Source organism: Nipponia nippon, unplaced genomic scaffold (genome assembly GCF_047370975.1).
Source record: "Nipponia nippon isolate SJK-2023a ecotype South Korea unplaced genomic scaffold, ASM4737097v1 scaffold_32, whole genome shotgun sequence".
Classification (NCBI taxonomy): Eukaryota; Metazoa; Chordata; class Aves; order Pelecaniformes; family Threskiornithidae; genus Nipponia; species Nipponia nippon.
Window position 1 is genome coordinate 3,681,334 of NW_028262350.1, and position 18,144 is coordinate 3,699,477.

The window sequence follows — 18,144 nt, forward strand, 5'->3', positions numbered from 1 at the left end:
CCCCCTTTTCCCAATTTTTCAGACAAAAAAAATTACCCTTTTTCCCCCCTTTTCACCAGTTCTCATCCCAAGGCACCCTCCCCGCTTCCTTATCCCTTTTTTAACGACAATAAGGCAAAATTTTCCATGGGGAAAAAAAGCCCACCGCTTGTCCAGCCCACTCTAGCGCTAAGAAATATTAATCATTAGTATTATTACACGGCTCCTAGACAGGGCTTATCTCCGCTCCGCAGCCAGCCTGGGGAAACAGAGAGGCACCAACGCCCGACATGGGCACGAGCATGGGAAGAGGCAGAGGGGGACAGGGCCGAGGGGGGAAGGTTTGTCTAAAGCAGCTCTTATCTAGAGACGAGCTGCGGGGGAAACTGAGTTTTCGGAGGCGAGAGAAATGAGAATCCCTGCCTGCACGCGCTCAGGAAGAGGCATCTGAGAAGTTCAACCATCTTCCTCCAAAATGTGCCTGAGAAATTAAGATTTTTCTAGCAAAGCTGTGTTAATTCAAGGGGCCTGGCGGGGGCATCTCCTTCCTCTGCCGTTAGATACGCACCGGTCGTCTTCCCAAACCTCTCTCTGCAAACGTCAGGTGTTTACAGCACATTTAACGCAAGGTGAGATCCCGGCATAAATCCCTTGACTCCAGCAGCTACGACTTGAATATCAGCCGACGTGAGGCGGGGGAAAAGCAGCCCATCCTAACGCAGCAGAGCTGCAGACAGCCGCTCTTTTGGGGCCAAAGCAGAGCTTTCAGCCTCCGAGATTTGCTGCTAAGAGGTTTTTCCTCTCCTTGCAGCTCGAGCAGCAAACTGTAAAGATTTTGACCTCTTCTCTGTCCAGACTAAAATCGCATGGAGGGCATTTTGCATGCAGAGACCTTCTTCCCCCCTATCTTTTCAAAGGCATGCAAACAACTCAGTCCCAGCCAGAGGCTTCACAGCATTTTTACTGATCATTTTAATTTCATTCAGCGCTGCCCCGCTCTGAGAGCTGGGGCAAGAAACCCTGACGGCTGCAAGCCACGCAGTTTTTGTGCCAATAGATTGTATCGCGTTTATATTGCCTTTTCACCATGATAGGACCGTGATGTAAATATGGGACATGACCCAGTAAAATGTTACTGGGACGTGAACCCTTTTCATCTCCAATTTATCATTTCGCATCTGCCCTGGAAACCCGGTGGCATTGCTGTTTGCTGAGCCCAGCAGAAATGAGCTGTTAATCTCCGTCCTGCTCCAAAGGAAGGAGATGCTGCGTGAGATGCGAACCATCACCTCCCACCAGCGATTCAGCCAGCAGAACGCCCTGCATCGCCTGAACGGGCAGGATAAATGGCTTTTTTTTCCCCTTGAGGTTTGTGGTTTCAAGGCACGGGGGTTGTATCGGCCGCCTGCACATGCTCTGCTGTCCTATGGGAGGATTTGCAGGTAAAATTAAATCCTTGCTTTGAGAAAAATCCTGCGCTGTACACCCAAAACACAGGGAAGGGCTGCTCGTGGCTCCAAACCCCATCTCTGCACAAACACTCCTTTGGCACAGCTTTGTTTTTCCCGGGATTATTTCTGTTCCCAGAGAGGCTCCAGTTGCCTCTTTGGTTATTTTTATGAAACGATATTCAGCCTCGGAGGGTGGGAAGGGAAATCGGAGCCACCCATCCCCGGCGCGGGGGACCCCGCTGGGCCCCTCAGGCTGGAGCCGAGCACCCTCGGGGCGGCCAGCCGCTGCGCCGCTCTCCCAGCACCCCTGACCGACGGGGACCCTCTTTCCAAACCCCCCGGAGCAGAAGCAGGAAATTTCTTTACTCCCCCATTTGGCCTGAAAAAACCCAAATGAGCCAACACAGAGAAAGCCAAAGGAGATGGGGATGAAAAATCATCAGAACCCTCCGGAGCACAGCAAAAGAGGACACACTCGTCCTCGGTGGGTCCCCAGCTTTCCCAGGATACCCATGATTTTTGCTTGCAGAATGGTGTTTTAAAAGTTTCCTAGCTTATTCAGTTTTCACCCGCGACCTGGGCCATCAATAACGCGGTGATGTGGAAGGTGGGTTTGGGCAGCATCCGCCGCTCCCAGGCCGGCAGGTTTTGGGGTTCGCTGCCCTTGCAGCCCCGGCAGCAGTGGGTGCACCCAGAAACCAGGCGATGCCCAGCGCGGCTCCCTGCTACCCTCTGCAGTCGCATGGCAGAAGGGCTCGCTCGGCTCGCAGCCTCCTCTTCCTCCTGCAAAGGCAGGATTCACCCCCAGTCCTTCCCCAGTCCATGCTCCCCACTCCCCACCGCGGGGTACCCCACACCACATCACCCCCAGATGCAGCGGTGCGTCCCCAGTCGCATCCGCATCACGAGATACTGGGCTCCAGCTCCACCTAAACCCCCAGCTTTGCTCTGTTTTTAGGCAATGCCTTGCAAACCATCTCCTCTCGCTCTTCAGGAAAACCCTGTTGCCTGCAGGTGTCCGCAAGAGAAAAAGGAACCGGGGAGGAACCTTTTAATTTGTTTTCCCACTTAAAAATTCAAACAGGCTCCTGAAGCCTTAGCAAGAGGTCTCAGCACTTGGCAAACGTGCGGCGATTAGGTGTCACCTTTTGGAAATGATTATTTTTCATTACTGAAAAAGGGAGGGGAAAGACCCACGTGCACGGCTGGGAGCAGGGCAGAGAGCTGGGGCAGTGCAAGAAGCAGGATTTAGAGATAATCTTCCCAGGAGCAATATTATTTTATATTTTAGTCTCCAACAAAGTAGCCTGACGCATTCCAAAGGCAAAAACCAAACTGCTCTTTGGAGGTACCCAGTTTACCAGCCCCAGCAAGATGAATCATACCTGACTGGGAGGGCTCAGCTGGATCTGGAGAAGGGCTGAGAACAGCCAGCGATGGGGCCGTCGGCTCCAAACCTCCCGTCTGGCAGCTGAATTCGGACGAGGGCTTTAGGAGAACTTTTCCCAGGACAGTGCTGGAGCCCAGAGCACAAACACCCATTTCATATACCTGTATAAAAAAAAAATGGAGCTGCATTATGTACACGGACACCAGTAGATGCATGCACACAGAGTGATGCTTTGGGGGGGGGGGGAATCTGCTTGCCTTGCGCATGCAGCAGAGGATGCAGCTGACCGGCCCCCAGGAGCCTGCCTTCTCCCCCAGCTTTGCTCCTGGGCCCCTAAACTCAAATCAATCTGGAATAACTACATTTATCAGCCTAGAGAAATCTTTTGCTACCTGCTAATGAAAGGCTCTGTGAGAGCAAGGTATGAATTAACCACGTTTCATATACTTCTGGGTGCCCACAGCGTCCGCCCGCTCCCTGGGGGCTGGGAGCACGCTCCTCCGCGCCAGCCCAGCCGAGGAAGGCACGGCGCATCCAGCAGCTCCTGGAGAGGAGGCAGGAGGCAGAGCGCTGGACCGTGGCTCGGCAGAGCTGAGCTGAAATCTCACCGCTGTGGCCAAACGACCTTGGGGTGTTGGGCTGCCAAATAAAAACAAGGATGGCAGCCTCTTTCCCAGAGTAACTGGAAGGGGAAAGGGCTGCACCAGGGGATACGCAGCATCTCAGGCTGGATATCCCTCTTAATCAACACCTGAATTAATTATCTTCCTCCCCTTACAGCTGTCAGGCGTTTGAAGGCTTGGGTTCCCACTCTCGCTATGCTCCCTTGCTTCTTTTAAGTCTCTGCATAAGCCGGTCTCCCTGACCTCCTGATCTCTGCTGTCTCTCCCAGAGCATCTTCACTCTCAGGGATGGGTTTTTTTTTGGTCTTTGGCACTCGCATTCTTGACAGCGCTGCTTTACATGCAGCTGCTCCAGCTTTGCAAGAGCAACATCACGGGTTTACGGGGGCATCAGACCCGCCGGGCAGCTCCATCGTGCCACAGCTCTCCTCCTCCACGGCACGAGAGAACCAAGCCCTTTCCCTTTGGTGATGAACCTGCCTGGCATCCCGCAAAAGCCCCCAGGACCCCACGGCACGTGTCTGCCGCGTAGCTAAGCTGCCGCTGTGTACGGGGATGTTTGTGGCATGTTCCCAGAGGAACCGCAAACCCCTTCGCCTTGCTATCGCTGCCAGTGATGCTGCCGGCAGCCAGCCTCTCCCCCATCGCACACCTGCACCTCAGGTCACCGCAACCTTCTTGCTTAAAATATATTCCCCCTTCCCGGCCTTTTTTGTCTTTCTAGTCTCCTTCTAGCCTTAATTCTACTGAGGTTGATAACGCCTTGTAAAAAAAAAAAAAAAAAAGCTTCCAAAAAGAAGAGCCGTTAATAGAAATTCGCCTTGGTAAACGGGAGGCGCTTGCCGGAGCCTCTCCCCTCCCCACCTCAGTCCCTCCCGGTGCTCGGGAATCCTGTGATTCCTGGGCAGAGCGGAGCCCCCCGCACCCCCGGCTGAGCCCACCTTCCCAGCGCCGGGGCCCACTAGAGGGCAATAGAAACCCAGGAAAGGCAAGGCGGAGCTGGGCTGAGCACGGGGGAGAAGGGGCCTGGCAGCACCGCCAAGGCTTCCTTCAAGGCAGCTTGCAGATAAATCAGACCTAAAAAAAAAAAAAAAAAAAATTTAAAAAAATCTCAGCTGCTCCCCTTTAGCCCGGGTTGCTTCGCCCAGGCGGGATGCGCAGCGGCATCGGGCGAGGCGCGTCCTCCGCCTCCCCCCAAATCAGCCCCTGCTCGCTGCGATGGCAAGAACATCCCTCCCAGGGAGCCGGATCCCCTGGACCTGGGAAACAAGGTTTCCCAAGGCGCTAGAAACACGTGGGTAACGTTTCATTTTGGAAATCTGCACAAGCTGAGAGCACATTGTTAGAGCAGCCCCTGGAGCCCCGGGGCTGGCCGGCGCCTTGTGCTAGGTGCTGCACCAAGAAATGCAGCTGGGAGAGCCCCGGCAATCGCACCCCTGGAGTGCGTCTCACCCGCTGGGAGAAACCCGTGCAGGACAACGAGGAAGAAGCAATTTTGGTCCCTGGCTCTTCCATTATTGCAAAATCCAGCAGAATAAACTTGCAAAGCCCACTTTGGCAGCCGCCTGCTGGAGCTGCGGCTTCAGAGCAGCCAAGCCGAGCAAAGCCAGAGCCAAACCCTCAGCACCAACTCGCCCCGTCCTCATCAGCCGCCCGGCGAGAGGCCGGGACGCCCCTTCCAACCCTGCTACCATCCCGGCCTGGGACCCTCCTGGGGAAAAAGCAGCAGGAACAAGAGTTGTCTTTAGCTGTTCTGAAAGCATCACCCGGCCTTTCCATTACCTCCTCCCACCCCAATCCCATCCAGTTTTACAGCACTGGGAACATATTTGCCAGTATTTAAAAGGAAACCTGTCCCTAAATGCTGGCCCAGGACTCGCCTGGGTGGTTTTATTTCTACCATCGAGGCCTGATTTCTGCACGGGAGGTGCAGGAGCCCACTTTTACTGAATGGGCCACCCAGATGGGCCACACGGGCTGGGACACATCCTTGGACTGGACTGGGGGACACATCCCCACCGCCGCCCCGGCAAGGTGGAAGCACCAGACCCATGCTTACCACGCACGGGCTATTTAAGTAGCTCCAGAGGGAGCCATCGCAGCACAAGACGAGCTAGAGCAGCTCCTAAATCAGTCCTTCTTTATGCCACTCCAGTCCCCAGCTCCCTCCAAACACCAGGAAACCCAGAAAGTCACATTAAATCATTTTTATCCCTTGTTCTTCCTCCTTATCCTGAGCCACACTGACCTCAGCTCAGCCTCGCCGAGTCGCGAGGAGCCAAATCAGAGGCGCAGAGCTGCTCCCCAAACACATTTCACCAGCCAGAACCAGCGTGGGAATAGGTGGGATGCACCCAGCACGGCGGGGGGGTGGCGTGGACCCGAGCCCATGCGGCACAGACGGCTCTGGGAAGGCTGTGCAGGAGGTGCAGTGCTTGGAGTGATTGAAAAGCAGGTGATGGCACAGGCATTTGGAAGTTTTATGAAGATCTTTTATCGAAATCACAGTAGTTAGAGACGTGCAGCCCATTAAAGGGATCCAGCACGCCGCTGGGGCCAGGACAGCATTAGTGTCACCGTATATCCTGCAACGCCGTGTTCCTTCTGGTTTTAGGAGGCCCCAGGGTCCTTCCAGCACCACTCTTGGATGAATATTCTGGAGCTTAATAGCCCTGGCTACCAGGAAGCTTTCTTTGAGGGATTCGTCACTCCTTTGCTCCCTTTGGCGCAGGTTGGCCGGGGGAACCGGGCTCGCAGGGCTCCTCACGCTCCGGTGGCGTTAAGGAGGTGTCTTGTCTTCCCGTGCCCCAAAATGCCACCGCTCCATGGGAGCAAGCGCCATCAACACTGAGCAGGTTGCTCAATAGCAAGTAAAAAGGGATTCAACCCCCAAGTAACTCGCATGGCCCCTGGCTGAGATGGCATGTCCAACCTGGTTCACATCTCCAGCAAACCCAGGAGGCAACAGGCAGCACCGCAGGCAGGGACCTTAGATGCAGGCAGTGGGCAGCAGCCACCCTGCAGATTTGTCGCCCACCTTCCTCCCCGCCCCAAAACTGCAAGAGAAACCTCCCTGTCCAGATCCCAGCACTGCAATCGCAGTCAAAAGCTGGACCAATTTGCTGTGCAGATGGGAGTGCTAGCAGGGCATTCGGCGAGAGCATCCTGCATCTCACGACGTGCTCTTTCCCCCGTAGCTTGTTCATCTTTAGCATCGCCGCAAGATCTGGCTTTCCAAAGCAGCTCAGGAAAAGGGGGAATACAAAAAGGATACAGAGAGGAAGGTGAAGTGATGTAAAGAAGAGGAATCGTTACCTAGGGGTTGAGAAAATACTGGGTTTAATACTAGTCCTGTCCCTGGCAAGTTATCCCTCGGTACTGCAACTTCTCCTGCTGAAAGATGGGAGAAGGACAACTGCTGCCTTCAGTGGGACAAAGCCCCCAACGAGCAAATCTGTCTTTCTGTAACAGCAAACCAGTGGCTTCTGTTTCCCTTTTAAGCGCAATGCTATCTGCCATCCTTTTACTTCTGGGATAATAAAAAACCCAAACCACCTGGCTTGGGGGAACAGGAGCTGCGTTTCCTTCTTCCTTTCATGATTTCCCAAGTCGAAGAGGAGCAGAGCCCCGGCATGGCTACGATTCGCCACCTCCCCACTCTGCCGTGCAGAGGGAAGGGGGGAACGTTACTGCCCAGACTTACACATGCATGTCCATAAACACAAATTCACAAATAAATTCAAAATAAACTTCCTACCCGGCCTGCGCCTCGTGCAAAGGAGATGCCGGACCCTCCAGGGAGGAGGGAAAAGCTCCACATCCATTTCATGCAGGTAGAAGGGGCCATGCACACAGACTGCAAAATCAAAAGACCCTGGATATATTACAATTCTATTTTTAATGATTTTAAGAGTGGGGAGGGAAAGAAGACTGCACGGCCACATGGCCACGCGACGGGGGAGGAAGCATCGCTGCAGCAGCCAGTATTAGAGAAACAAAAATTAAACCTCCCCAATAAATCCAGGCCCAAAGAGTTTCCCCTCGCCTCGTCCATCACCTCCCAAAGGGCGCAGCCATTCTGCCCCGTACCCTCAAGTGGGTGCTTCCCCTTGCCCTACCCGCAGCCTCCTGGAGGGACTGGGCTGGTAGGAGCAGCCCTTTGCCTTTTCCCGATGGCCGGACTGGAGGGACCAGGATGGGGAAGAGCGGAGCCCCGGGGCAGAGGGTAATGCCACAGTCCTGCCCGTTCCCCTGGGGCGAGATGAAGCAGTTTATCAGGACAGAGCCAGGGACCCCGGTGGGTCCCCTCACCCCGGTTCGCTCCCTTCGTGCCAGCTCTCCACCACCAACCAGCCTAGGATGCTCCTCTCCAGGGACCCATGGGGGACTCCTTCACACGACGGCTCCCCAGCCCTCTCCTTCAGTGCACCCAGCCCTGCCAGAGCCCGCTGAGCCCCCCGGGCCCCCCAACACCCCCTGGGGACCCCCTTTTTCCCGGGCTGCTCTGCCTGGGTTGCAGGCAGCAAAGGGTTACGCTCGGGGGTGCCGCTCTGCTCCCAGCACCTGGCAGGGGAGGGAGCGAGGAGGGGATGGAGCGGAGTTTCATTGAGTCTCCAAGAAGGCAGCGAGGAGCAGGCAGAAGAGCAGGCAGAGGAGCAGGCAGAGGAGCAGGAGCGGCGGCGGCAGCAGGTGAAGCCGCCTCCCGGTCCGGCACAGCGGGGTGGGAGCTGCCGGAGCCACCATGGGCCGGGGGGGGCCCTAGGAACCGGCTTATAAAGGGGGAACAACCCCTTCCCCTCACTGACGTCCCTCGCTTAAAAAGAAGGGAGGGAAAGGGGAAAAAAAAAACAAAACCCAAACCCACCCAACCCCTCGCTGAATTTGAGATACGGCGAAGGCGGGCGGCATCGGCTGGAAAATGCATCTCCCTCGGAGCTGCATCGTCCTCCTCATCCAGGGGAGCATCTCTCTGCTGGTGAGCGCTGGGGACAGGGAAGGGCGGCTGCAGGGGCCGGGGGGTCGGGCTGCTAAAGGGACGGGGCGGGGGGGGGGGGGGTGACAGCCAGGAACATTTCCCAAATCAATTTGTCCACCACCCCCCACCCCATCCGCTGAAAAAACAAGCGTCCCAAAACTTCGGTTATTTTGCAGCAGGTAGCAGGGGGCAGCAGGCAGGGTGGGCTGGCAGGCAGGGCTGGTGGCACAGGGAACGTGTGAATCAGTCCCTGCTGATCACCCTAAAAATCTGCAGCCCCCCCGGCGCAGCAGTCCTGGTACAGCTGCTGGGGGCAGCTCGCCCGGAGCCCCGGCCCCCTCCGGCACAGCCCAGCAGGCCGACCTTGACCTCGGCTTCCCCGCGGCCAGGTGAGCCCTTCGCACCCCAGGGATCACGGCGGGCGTTTGCTCAGCAGCCCAGCACCGAGGGCGATGGGGCTGCAGAATCCGCCTCCTGCCCGGGCACCCTCCCAGCCCGCTGGGTGCCCACAGCCTGGCAGCAAGGCGGCCCCCCAGCCCTCTCTGTGCTTCTTTTTGGGGTCCAGGGCTGGTTGCAGGCAGAGCCCCCACGCCGGCAGGAGGAGAGTTTGCAGAGGAGCCTGTGCATGGCTGTTAGATGCGAAAAGCATCTCGCTGGGGTGAGAACTCACCTCTGCGCTTTGCTGTCCCTCGTGCTGCCCCGCTGCTCCCAGCTCCGTCTCTCTACCGGACCATGGCACAGTTTGGAGGTCAGAAGAGGGGTCCATGGGACGTGCTGTCAGCAGCAAGACCGGTGCAAAGGAGGCAAGCACCCTCGTCGCAGGTGTGCATCCCCCCCATAGCACCCTCTCCCCGGCATCTGCAGAGATCCCCTGGGTGCAAGCGCTCTGCCCTGAGAGAGGTGCCGCTGCCAGGCTGCACCAGCAACGAGCGAAACGCACCCGTCCCGGCTGCTTTCACACATTCCCCGAGCAACCGTGAGAGGAGAACGAGAGCAGGGAAAAATCGCTACTAGCAGGGAAGTATGGACTACAGAGAAGAGTAGAGAGGAAAGGCAAGGGAAAAGGGAAATAAGGAAAGCAAGGATGGGAAAGAGGATGGCTGGGTCATGTCTGGGGAAGTGGGGTGACTCTGGCGAGCGAGCCTGGGCAAGGGGGGCAGGCACCCATCACCCATCTCTCACTCTCCACCATCGCTATATTCAGGTGATCTGTGGCCAAGAAGAACCAGGGCAAGGTGCAGAGCAACGTGAACCCAAGACCCAGGAGAGAGCTCAAGTACAGAAGATGAGAGGGCTACTCTCTCCAAAGTCCCTGTTAACTCCAACCTTACTGCAGAACACGACCCTCCTGGAGCTGGTGAGCAGCTCCCGGGAGTTATGGGATATCCTGGACAACCTGTCAGAGCGGGACCAGGCTCCACACCCCAGAGGACAAAGGGACTTGGGGCCAGCCTCAGGCAAGCTTAAAAAAATTTTTGGCTGGGGAGATTTCTATTCCAATATCAAGACAGTGAAGTTGAACCTCTTGATCACTGGAAAGGTCGTTGATCACGGCAACGGCACAGTCAACGTCTTCTTCCGACACAACTCTACCGGGCAAGGGAACATCTCCGTCAGCCTCGTCCCCCCCACCAAGGCAGTGGAGTTTGACCTGGAGCAACAGATCTTCATCGAGGCCAAAGAATCCAAAATCTTCAACTGCCGCGTGGAGTACGAGAAAGTGGATCGTGCCAAGAAGACCACGCTCTGCACTTACGACCCATCTAAGACCTGCTACCACGAGCACACCCAAAGTCACGTCTCCTGGGTCTGCTCAAAGCCCTTCAAAGTCATCTGCATCTACATCACCTTCTACAGCATAGACTACAGGCTGGTGCAGAAAGTGTGTCCCGACTACAACTATCACAGCGACGTACCCTACTACCCCTCGGGATGATGTGCTCTGCCCATATCGGGATGCCCCGGTGATGAGCGGGTGCTGGGGGGGTGGGGGGAGGGATGGGGACGGTTTTGTTAGTGGGGACAGGAGCACGGTGGTCCCTAGACACCAGAAGCAAGGAAGGAAGAGGAGGATTTTCCATTTTCCCCAAAAGCTCCAATGTCAAGAGGAGGAATTTTAGGCTATGGGGTACCGGCATCGCTAAACTTGGCGTGGATCCGTGGTCTTTCGAGACTGGTACGCGAAGGCAGGGTCTGAATCTAGGATACAGAAAATAGGACATAAAGCCACAATCAGGACTTGGGTTTCTCAGTGCAATAATGGATTTGCCTGGATCTAGGCCACATGGTCTGGAAAGGTTGGTGACCAGGCAAAGAGAGCTCCAGAAGCAGGCTTACACAGCCTGGAGCCAGGGGAAGACCTCGGGGGGGAAAAAAGGCACCTGATGCCCTCCATGGCTGTAAAACATCCATGGGCAGCCACATCATCTCCTCCATGTCCGAGTTCTGCAGCAGTGGGAGCTGAGTTTTCCCATGTCGGGATGGAAAGGGCTGCCGGGACGGAAACGGGGAGCCAGGAGGGGTGGGAGGGCAGGGAGGGACCTTCCCGGGGTGCCACCCCACCGTGGCTCACATCAGGCACCACAGCACAGGGGGGTTTCGGGGACTTGAAACTGGATCCAAAGGTAGAGAAATCCTGGTGGAATCTGTCAACTCCGCTGACACAGTATGTGATTCATGTGTTTCCCCTGACACGCTGTGATTCATGCGTTTCCCCTTCATCTCATCCGTGCTTCTTATCACTGCCGGCTCCCCAGCGCCCGCTCCCACCCTTCCCCAGCCACATTCAGCTCCAAGCGCTGCCGTTCCTCGGTGCAAAGGTGTGCGCCCGCGTGCGTACGTGTGTGTGAAGTGGAGCTCTGACTGTAGCATTTAATTTACTTTGAAGTTAAAAAAAAAAAACCAACACGACAACACTGTCCTTGAGAGCGAGAATAAAGGTTTCACGGTGGCACCGAGGCAGGTCAAGTGTTTTTACTGAGAGCCGTCTCAGCCCCCTTGGGGCAGAAGGAAAATAAACTGGTGGGGTTGTGAACGAGGCAGAGGGCATCACCTCGCCCCGTGCCCAAATTCGGCTCTGCTCAGCTGCAGCTGAACTTGCCCTTTCTAGTAACGGCGCATTGGGTCCAGCTCCGGGGTCTGCCGGAACTCGGACTTTCACCCAGACGCTTGGTTGCTATTGCACGTGCATGGGCTGATTCTGCACCACCGATGGGTATTCCCAGCCTCCTCCCCTTCCCCGTACATCCAAACTTCAGGCTCCCACTTACGTGGACACATTCCCTCCTACAGAGAAGACCAAAAAGCAGCTTCCCCCCACCAGCCCTTCATTTTGCCCCCAAATTCCCCATACCCAGAGCACCAGGGCAGCTCAAGAAAATCCCCTTACGCCAACAAACCCCCAGCAGAGTTACGAGGCAGGTATTACCACGAGAGCAGGTTTTATGCTTCAGCCTCCACAAGTCAAATTCCTTCTTTACAGCTGGGAGAGAGGTTTGCTGGCTGCTGGCGAAGTTTCATTATATGCACTTTTACATCTAGACAGAGGCCGCTTCCAAAACACATCGAGCAAAGAAAGCCTTTTAGTGCAATAATCAATGGGAAGACTTTTACTCCGAGAACAGAAAGTTTAAAATGCTTTGAGAGCACGGTTTCGGAAAATAACAGGAGCAATAGTTGATATTGGGGGGGAAAAAACCCCTACCACGAGCTCTCTCACAAAAGTCTGTTCCCCAAGGGTTCATGCTCGCTTTAAGGAAGAAACACAAAAAGACACGTTAAACTCCTTTCTGCCAGCACAGACAAAACAAACAAAACCACCACACACAAAAGTTGCTCATTTGGAGAAATTTCAGACAATTGCCATTTGAAGAAACAGAGCAGACAGCGGGAGCAGAGAACCAGGCTACAATGGATGCACCATTGTCAAAAGTGATGTGGCAGCCGCAGTTACTAGGAGACCAGGACGGGCCATTATTCGGGCTTGGGAGAAGAGGATTCCTGCTAGCAGAGTCACAACCTGTGCTCAGAAAAGAAGGATTTTGCTGAGCTGGAGAGCAAACAATATGAGAGAAAAAAATCCCCATCCCCTAAACCCGCCTGCCTTGAACCCCCCTGCTCACCCCCTGCTACAACGAGATGCAAGGGAGAGCCTCTGCACCAACTCATTTGGTAAAATTTCTCTCGTTAGAGACTAAGTCAAGGTGTATTTGAACGCATTCGCTTCCAGCTTATGATTATTTGCTTTGTGGGGTGTTGCTCAAGCTGTGTCGCACGGTGAAGGTTGGCCACGGAGTTGTTTCTGCTTCTCGAGCGGAGGAGTTAAATCCCTGCGACTGCCTCTGCTGCAATATTACACAAGGAACCAAGGTTTTAATTTCTTTCCCCATTAGTAGATGGACATAAAATAGATTTGGGGGTGGGGGGAGCTAAAATTTATCCAAATGAAGTTCCACGAGTTGCAAACTTCATTACAAATGAAGCGGCGTGTAATGACTGTGGAAAGCAGACTTCAAAAATCCTCCGTGACACCAGGGTTCAGCAAAGTGCCACAGAAGTAGTCACAGGCATTTCTGCAATTAGAGCCTATCTCCATTTATAAAATGCAGCCCCTTATCGTCTTTGATAACTCAGCGGACGGCCAATCTCTTTGTCTCCAAAGCAGGAAAAGCCCTGATGGGAACTACTTACTGCTGCCATCTACAACTACACAGTGAATGTTCTCCATCTCCAGTAATTAGCTCTCTTTAGTTTGTTAATACTTTTTCCTCTTCCCCACAAAATCCTCCTAATTTAAATTTCATGAGTCTCCCAGCCGAGCTAACCTGTGCACATTTAGAAACCGGCTTCCCAGAACAGCCTGCTCCACCCTCCCACCCAAGTCCATCAGCAGCCCCCAGCAGTAATTGCGCTTGTTGGGGCTGGTGGGGACCAGTTGATCCAGGCTCCCCCCTGCCCAGGGTCAGAAAAAAAAGTCAGGAGCCGATGGATTTGCTGCAGGAATACAACCACCCCAACATCTCCCCAGTCCTGACACCGCTCGCCATCCCGGGGTGGTGGATCCCGTCACTTCTGCCTCCTCTGGTTTTAAGGACTGAAGCGATGAGACTTCCACCATCTTCCTTAAAATGCTGTTTAATATTTGAGTAATTCTCCCATTAAGATAATTTTCCCAACTCTGCGCAGTCCAAGTGCTCCTTTGTTAATTTTGCTAATATAGTAAAAAATTTGCTAATATAGTAAAAAATAATTTGGTGGAATCAACCTCAAATAAATCTAAATCCATCTCTCTGTAGGTTACTGGCACCTCCTCTCCCTTTGTAACCTTCCAGTCAATCAGACTTTATCTTTCTACCGTTTCTTATTTACTGTATGCAAAAATCCCAGCAGTGGCCTCAGATTCAAATGAGGCCTCAGATTCAAACTCTCATGGCCAACCATCACCTCCAAAATGTGCTAGTGCATTACTCCAGGACTTCAGAGAGGACAAATCTCACAGGAAGGTACGATTCAGTGCAAGCATGGCACAATCGGACCCTTCTCACCGCTACCACAGCTTCAAGCCATCAATTTTCCTCAACTCCGGGTCAGTCAGGTTTTTTCCAAACATAAATATTTTTAGCAGGCTCCAGCCAGCTGCCAAGATCTGGAACAAGAAGGGAGTTTGTTCATGAAAAGCCTCTGGACAAACTAATGAGCAACAAAAGGTTATTGTCACGAGAACCTCTTTAAAGGCATCAGCATTGCGGAGGTGCCAACCTTTGAGGTTTTCACCAGAAGTTGGCAATATTTGGAGCAGTTCCCAGAGCGGCGGCTATCAGAGCCACTGGGTTACTCAAGAGCTTCAGCTTCCAGAAAACCAAACAATTGGCTTAATCACAAAAAACCCCAAGAAAATGGGATTTCTAGAGGCTCAGATGTCACAACACTAACATAAACCTCAATTTGTGTTAGATTTCATGATTTCTACATCAAGCTCGCTTTATGGTCCGTCTCAGGTTTTCTGTTACCAAGTTTTCAGGCTGGGGATACTGAAGTTCCTGCAGCTGGGTGAGTCTGTAACGTCATTCTCGGAGGACGTTGGAAGCTCAAAGCATTTACAGTTTTGTTGCTCCTGTTTTTTGCATCCCCCCAAGTCTCCAGTGCAGCTCCCCGGGTCGCCAGCGACGTCTCAGCTCCCGTAACATTGCTTGCCGGGACAAGCCTGGCCCTTTTGCTCCTAAACCAAACTGCCGAGGTTGAGCCTCATGGAGGGAGCCCCGACCTGAGCACTTTCACAACACAAATAAACACATTCTACATTTTCCTGCCCAAACTATCAAAAGGCTAATAGAGCCTTTGCTGAGCTTTAGCTCAGATGGGCTAGGGCTGCTGGGTATGTGCAATGCTGCAGCTTTATAGAGATTATTAGACTTTAATGAGGGCTGGTGAGCCAGCCAAGCCTTTATGCTTGTAATCCCCCATTTCAATAGCCATAGGTAGCTCCTGGATGCATTAATGTTGCTGGTTCTCCTGCTCTTCTGGGTGCATAAAAGCAACTTGGGATCCAATTTTGTTGTTATGGCTAGTGCCAGGCCAGCGCCACGCTGAACACAGAGCGACGGCGCTTGCCCGAGATCTGAGGACGGGTCGAGCGGCAGAGCCGGGGCAGCACGGGTGCCTGGGGTGCTGCTCCAGCCCGTGGCCCCCCGCCTCCTCCGGGGAGCCAACGCGCCTTTCAGGTCCTCTTGAAGTCTCTTCGCTGCCGCTCTGGGTCCTCTCTTCTTTTCTAAGGGAAGTTTCTCCTCTTTGCAGACCCTGTTTCAGGGTGCCAACGCAAGCTGTGCTAAGGACAGACATCTCATTCTCCGAGCGGTTCGAGAATCTTAATTCCTGGGCATAAATCCTGATCATGCTATTGGCTTTTCTGATAAACTTAACCAAGTTATTCCAGGCCTTTGTCTAGTCTGCCTTATCTCTCTTTATAAAGATAATATTCATTTGCCTTCTGGGGATGGAGTGAGACTGCACGATCGTCAAGCACTCTGGAAATCCTCCGCTGAAAGGGGAGGCAAGCAGAAATGATTATTCATGAAATCCCCAGTGTTATGACTTGTTATTACACGCAGTAGACTAAAAATGCAAGTGGGCTGAATGCATCATGTATTTGATCTAAGAATTATTACAGTTTTGCCAATTAGACCCAGAACCCAAATACAACCGCTTCCCTCCTCCTCCTCCCGCTCCCCTGCCAGAGCTTAGCACCAGCTGCCGTTTCATAAACACCAACATTTCCCCATCTTCCTGTGCTTTCAACAAACTCCAAAAGCAGCAGGTCCCTGATTGTTTTCCCTCCAATTAATGGCAGAGAGCACTGCTCTCCCAGAAAGAAGCTGCAACGTGTAATGCCACATCATGACAACAGCCGCTCGCCCATCAGTGGCTTTTTCCTGCCCGAGAGGGAGCCGTGCCAAGCGGGGGGATGAGAAAAGCAGCCCTTGGCATCCCCCCCAAGCCCTCACCTACCTGACAGCATCAAACACCGCTTGGGCTGGAGGGACGGGGCTCGAGGGTTAAGCAACCGGGCTGCTTTGCTGTTCAGTGCACCGGTGGCAGGACGGCATCCAGCCAAGCGCTGGAGGAATAGGGCAATCTGCTCCCTTAGGGGAGCTCAGCTCGTACACGCTGTTCTGCAGAGTAAGGCCTGAACCTCCTGGTGGGAAAGAAGGATTTACTTTTGCCTGAGAGGTTTCCAGACCTACCAGAGCACCCATCTGCTACCCAAATGTCTAGTTTCCTAAAGGCTTGTGTCCAAAGAGTAGGAGGGAGACGTGATGCAGTAACCCCTTCTCCTCCAGTCCCCTAAGGTCACCACTTGCGGGGTCGTTTGCCGTTTGCTGTTCTGGAGCGTATCTGTTACCATCCAGATCGTGGGGAGGGTTTCCTCTCGTGTCTTGTTAGATTGCAAACAAAGAGACAAGAAGAGCTGAGTACAAGAATAGTGGTTTTTTAAAAATAGAAATATTCCCATTTAAGTGCTGTACGGATAATTCAGACTTACTTGGATTGCACAGAATTATCCAAGAGTGTCAGGGTGCGAGGGCGGCTGCAATCACAGCTCTCGGCTCCGTGCCCGCACAGGAGCAGGGCTGAATTAGCATTTGTTGCCCGAAGAGCCCTTCCCTGTGCCCGTTGGTGTCACAGCCCCGAGCTTGGGCACGCAGGAGCCCTCCCGGTGCGCGGAGTCGGGGATTAACCAGCACCAAAGGCTGCAGGAAAAATCTGGGCGAGATGGAGTTGAGCAGATCGTGGAGGAGAACAGTGTCTGTCTGATGCTCGCACACAGACAGTCCCAAATGCCTGAACATAACGGATGGGGGGAGGAAGAGATTTTAGGGGAACATTGGTCCAAAACCGCTCTGATGTGGTTCACAGCGGAGCTGCCCGAGCCACCTCTGTGTGTCCGTCCCTGTCCTCTCCCTTCAGGACGAAACGCACGCTGCTTCAGTGCTCACACAGCTTTGCAAACCACCCCTCGCCTTCTAAAAACAATAAAATAAAATAAAAAACCCTTAACAAACGCACCAAAACCCACACAGGCACGAAGCAACCTCCTCCAGCCCCTAACGAAACCACCTGAAAGCCAGCCCTCGCCTCCTGCCAAGCCTTCGGTGAGCCTCGGCGGCTCCGTTTCCAGCTGAACTAGCATCTGGTTGCTCGCGACGGTCTGAACCGTGCTGTCGGTGTCTGCAGGAGATTGCCAAGTCCCCCGGGACCAGGGGCCACGTCGCCTCGCGCGCCGGTACGCGGCGTCAAGCACGCTGTCAGTGCTCAATAGATCGTTGCAGCAGCATCCACAGGCGCTTCAGCAGGTGAAGCAGCGAAATAAAGGGAGAAGGGGAAGTTACAGGGGATGGAAAGCACAAGAAAGAGAACAAGAATTCAGACCTAAAAAAAAGGAAAGGCTGTCAAGAGGCAGCAAGAGGACAGCAATGGAAAACTTGTCCGGTTCTTTCGAATCCCACCAGACCCTAACTCCTCTGCAGAGAATTCCCAACTCAAACCGCTTCAAACCCCACACCTGCTTGCACTAAAAAATATGCTAAATAATTCATTTTTTACTCATGTGCTCTTGAGCTGCAGAATCCTCCCGGCTCCTGTAGCTTTGTGTGGTGTTTTAAGGGGAAGGTACGAACCGGCTGGGATTGAGGGAGGGGAGGTCGGGGTGTCACCCCCCCACCCTCTGGGATGGCAGAACTCTGGTTTCTGGTGCTGCTGCTCTTTGCTGAGCGGCGCGGAGCCCGTGTCAGCGTGGTGGCTGCGACACCCAGGGAATAGAGCTGTGCCACGTACAGGATAAAGGCAGGGAGAAGGGAGGGCTGGTGTGTTTTCCACCTGCCAGGCTTTTCTGATCTGTGGCAGATGTCTCTCCGCTTTCAAACTGCATCAAGAAGCGTCCGCTTTCATCTAGCCTCCTCATTGGGAAATTTTCCCATAAGGGGAAAAAAAAAAAAAAAATAAATCATCTGCTGCGGTCTACTCACTGCATCGCGCCGTCAAGGATGGATGTCTGCATTTTCGGCACACGTCTGTAGGACTTCATCCTGGACCGGCGACTCTCCTGCTCCCCCCACTTCGGCTAACCCTTCTGGAAGGCTGACGGCCTCATGCCTGCCCTGGTCCCCACAATGCACTGGGAAGACCATGGGGTGATCCCCAACGGCGTATGCTCCTCTGAAAGCTCCCCAC

General features: G+C 53.9%; 1 protein-coding gene and 1 long non-coding RNA gene across 2 annotated transcripts; one reads left to right on the forward strand and one right to left on the reverse strand.

The window, feature by feature from the left end:
- Window positions 1-1,497: 1,497 nt before the first annotated feature.
- On the reverse strand, window positions 1,498-3,513 carry LOC148054282 (uncharacterized). The gene is made up of 3 exons (XR_015707560.1): window positions 3,078-3,513; window positions 2,816-2,981; window positions 1,498-2,213 (listed from the first exon to the last, which is right to left on the reverse strand). It is a non-coding gene; the product is annotated as an uncharacterized LOC148054282 (long non-coding RNA).
- A 4,629-nt stretch (window positions 3,514-8,142) lies between these two features.
- Window positions 8,143-10,354, forward strand: NXPH3 (neurexophilin 3). The gene is made up of 2 exons (XM_087770186.1): window positions 8,143-8,418; window positions 9,623-10,354. Exons 1-2 carry the CDS (start codon window positions 8,362-8,364, stop codon window positions 10,352-10,354), a joined length of 789 nt encoding a protein of 262 aa, XP_087626312.1. The 5' UTR covers window positions 8,143-8,361.
- Window positions 10,355-18,144: the final 7,790 nt, after the last annotated feature.

Bases quoted from the DNA above. Each gene is read 5' to 3' on its own strand.
- NXPH3 (XM_087770186.1), top strand. From the start codon at position 8,362: ATGCATCTCCCTCGGAGCTGCATCGTCCTCCTCATCCAGGGGAGCATC. The intron at 8,419-9,622 runs GTGAGCGCTGGG...CGCTATATTCAG, and splicing joins AGGGGAGCATCTCTCTGCTG to GTGATCTGTGGCCAAGAAGA.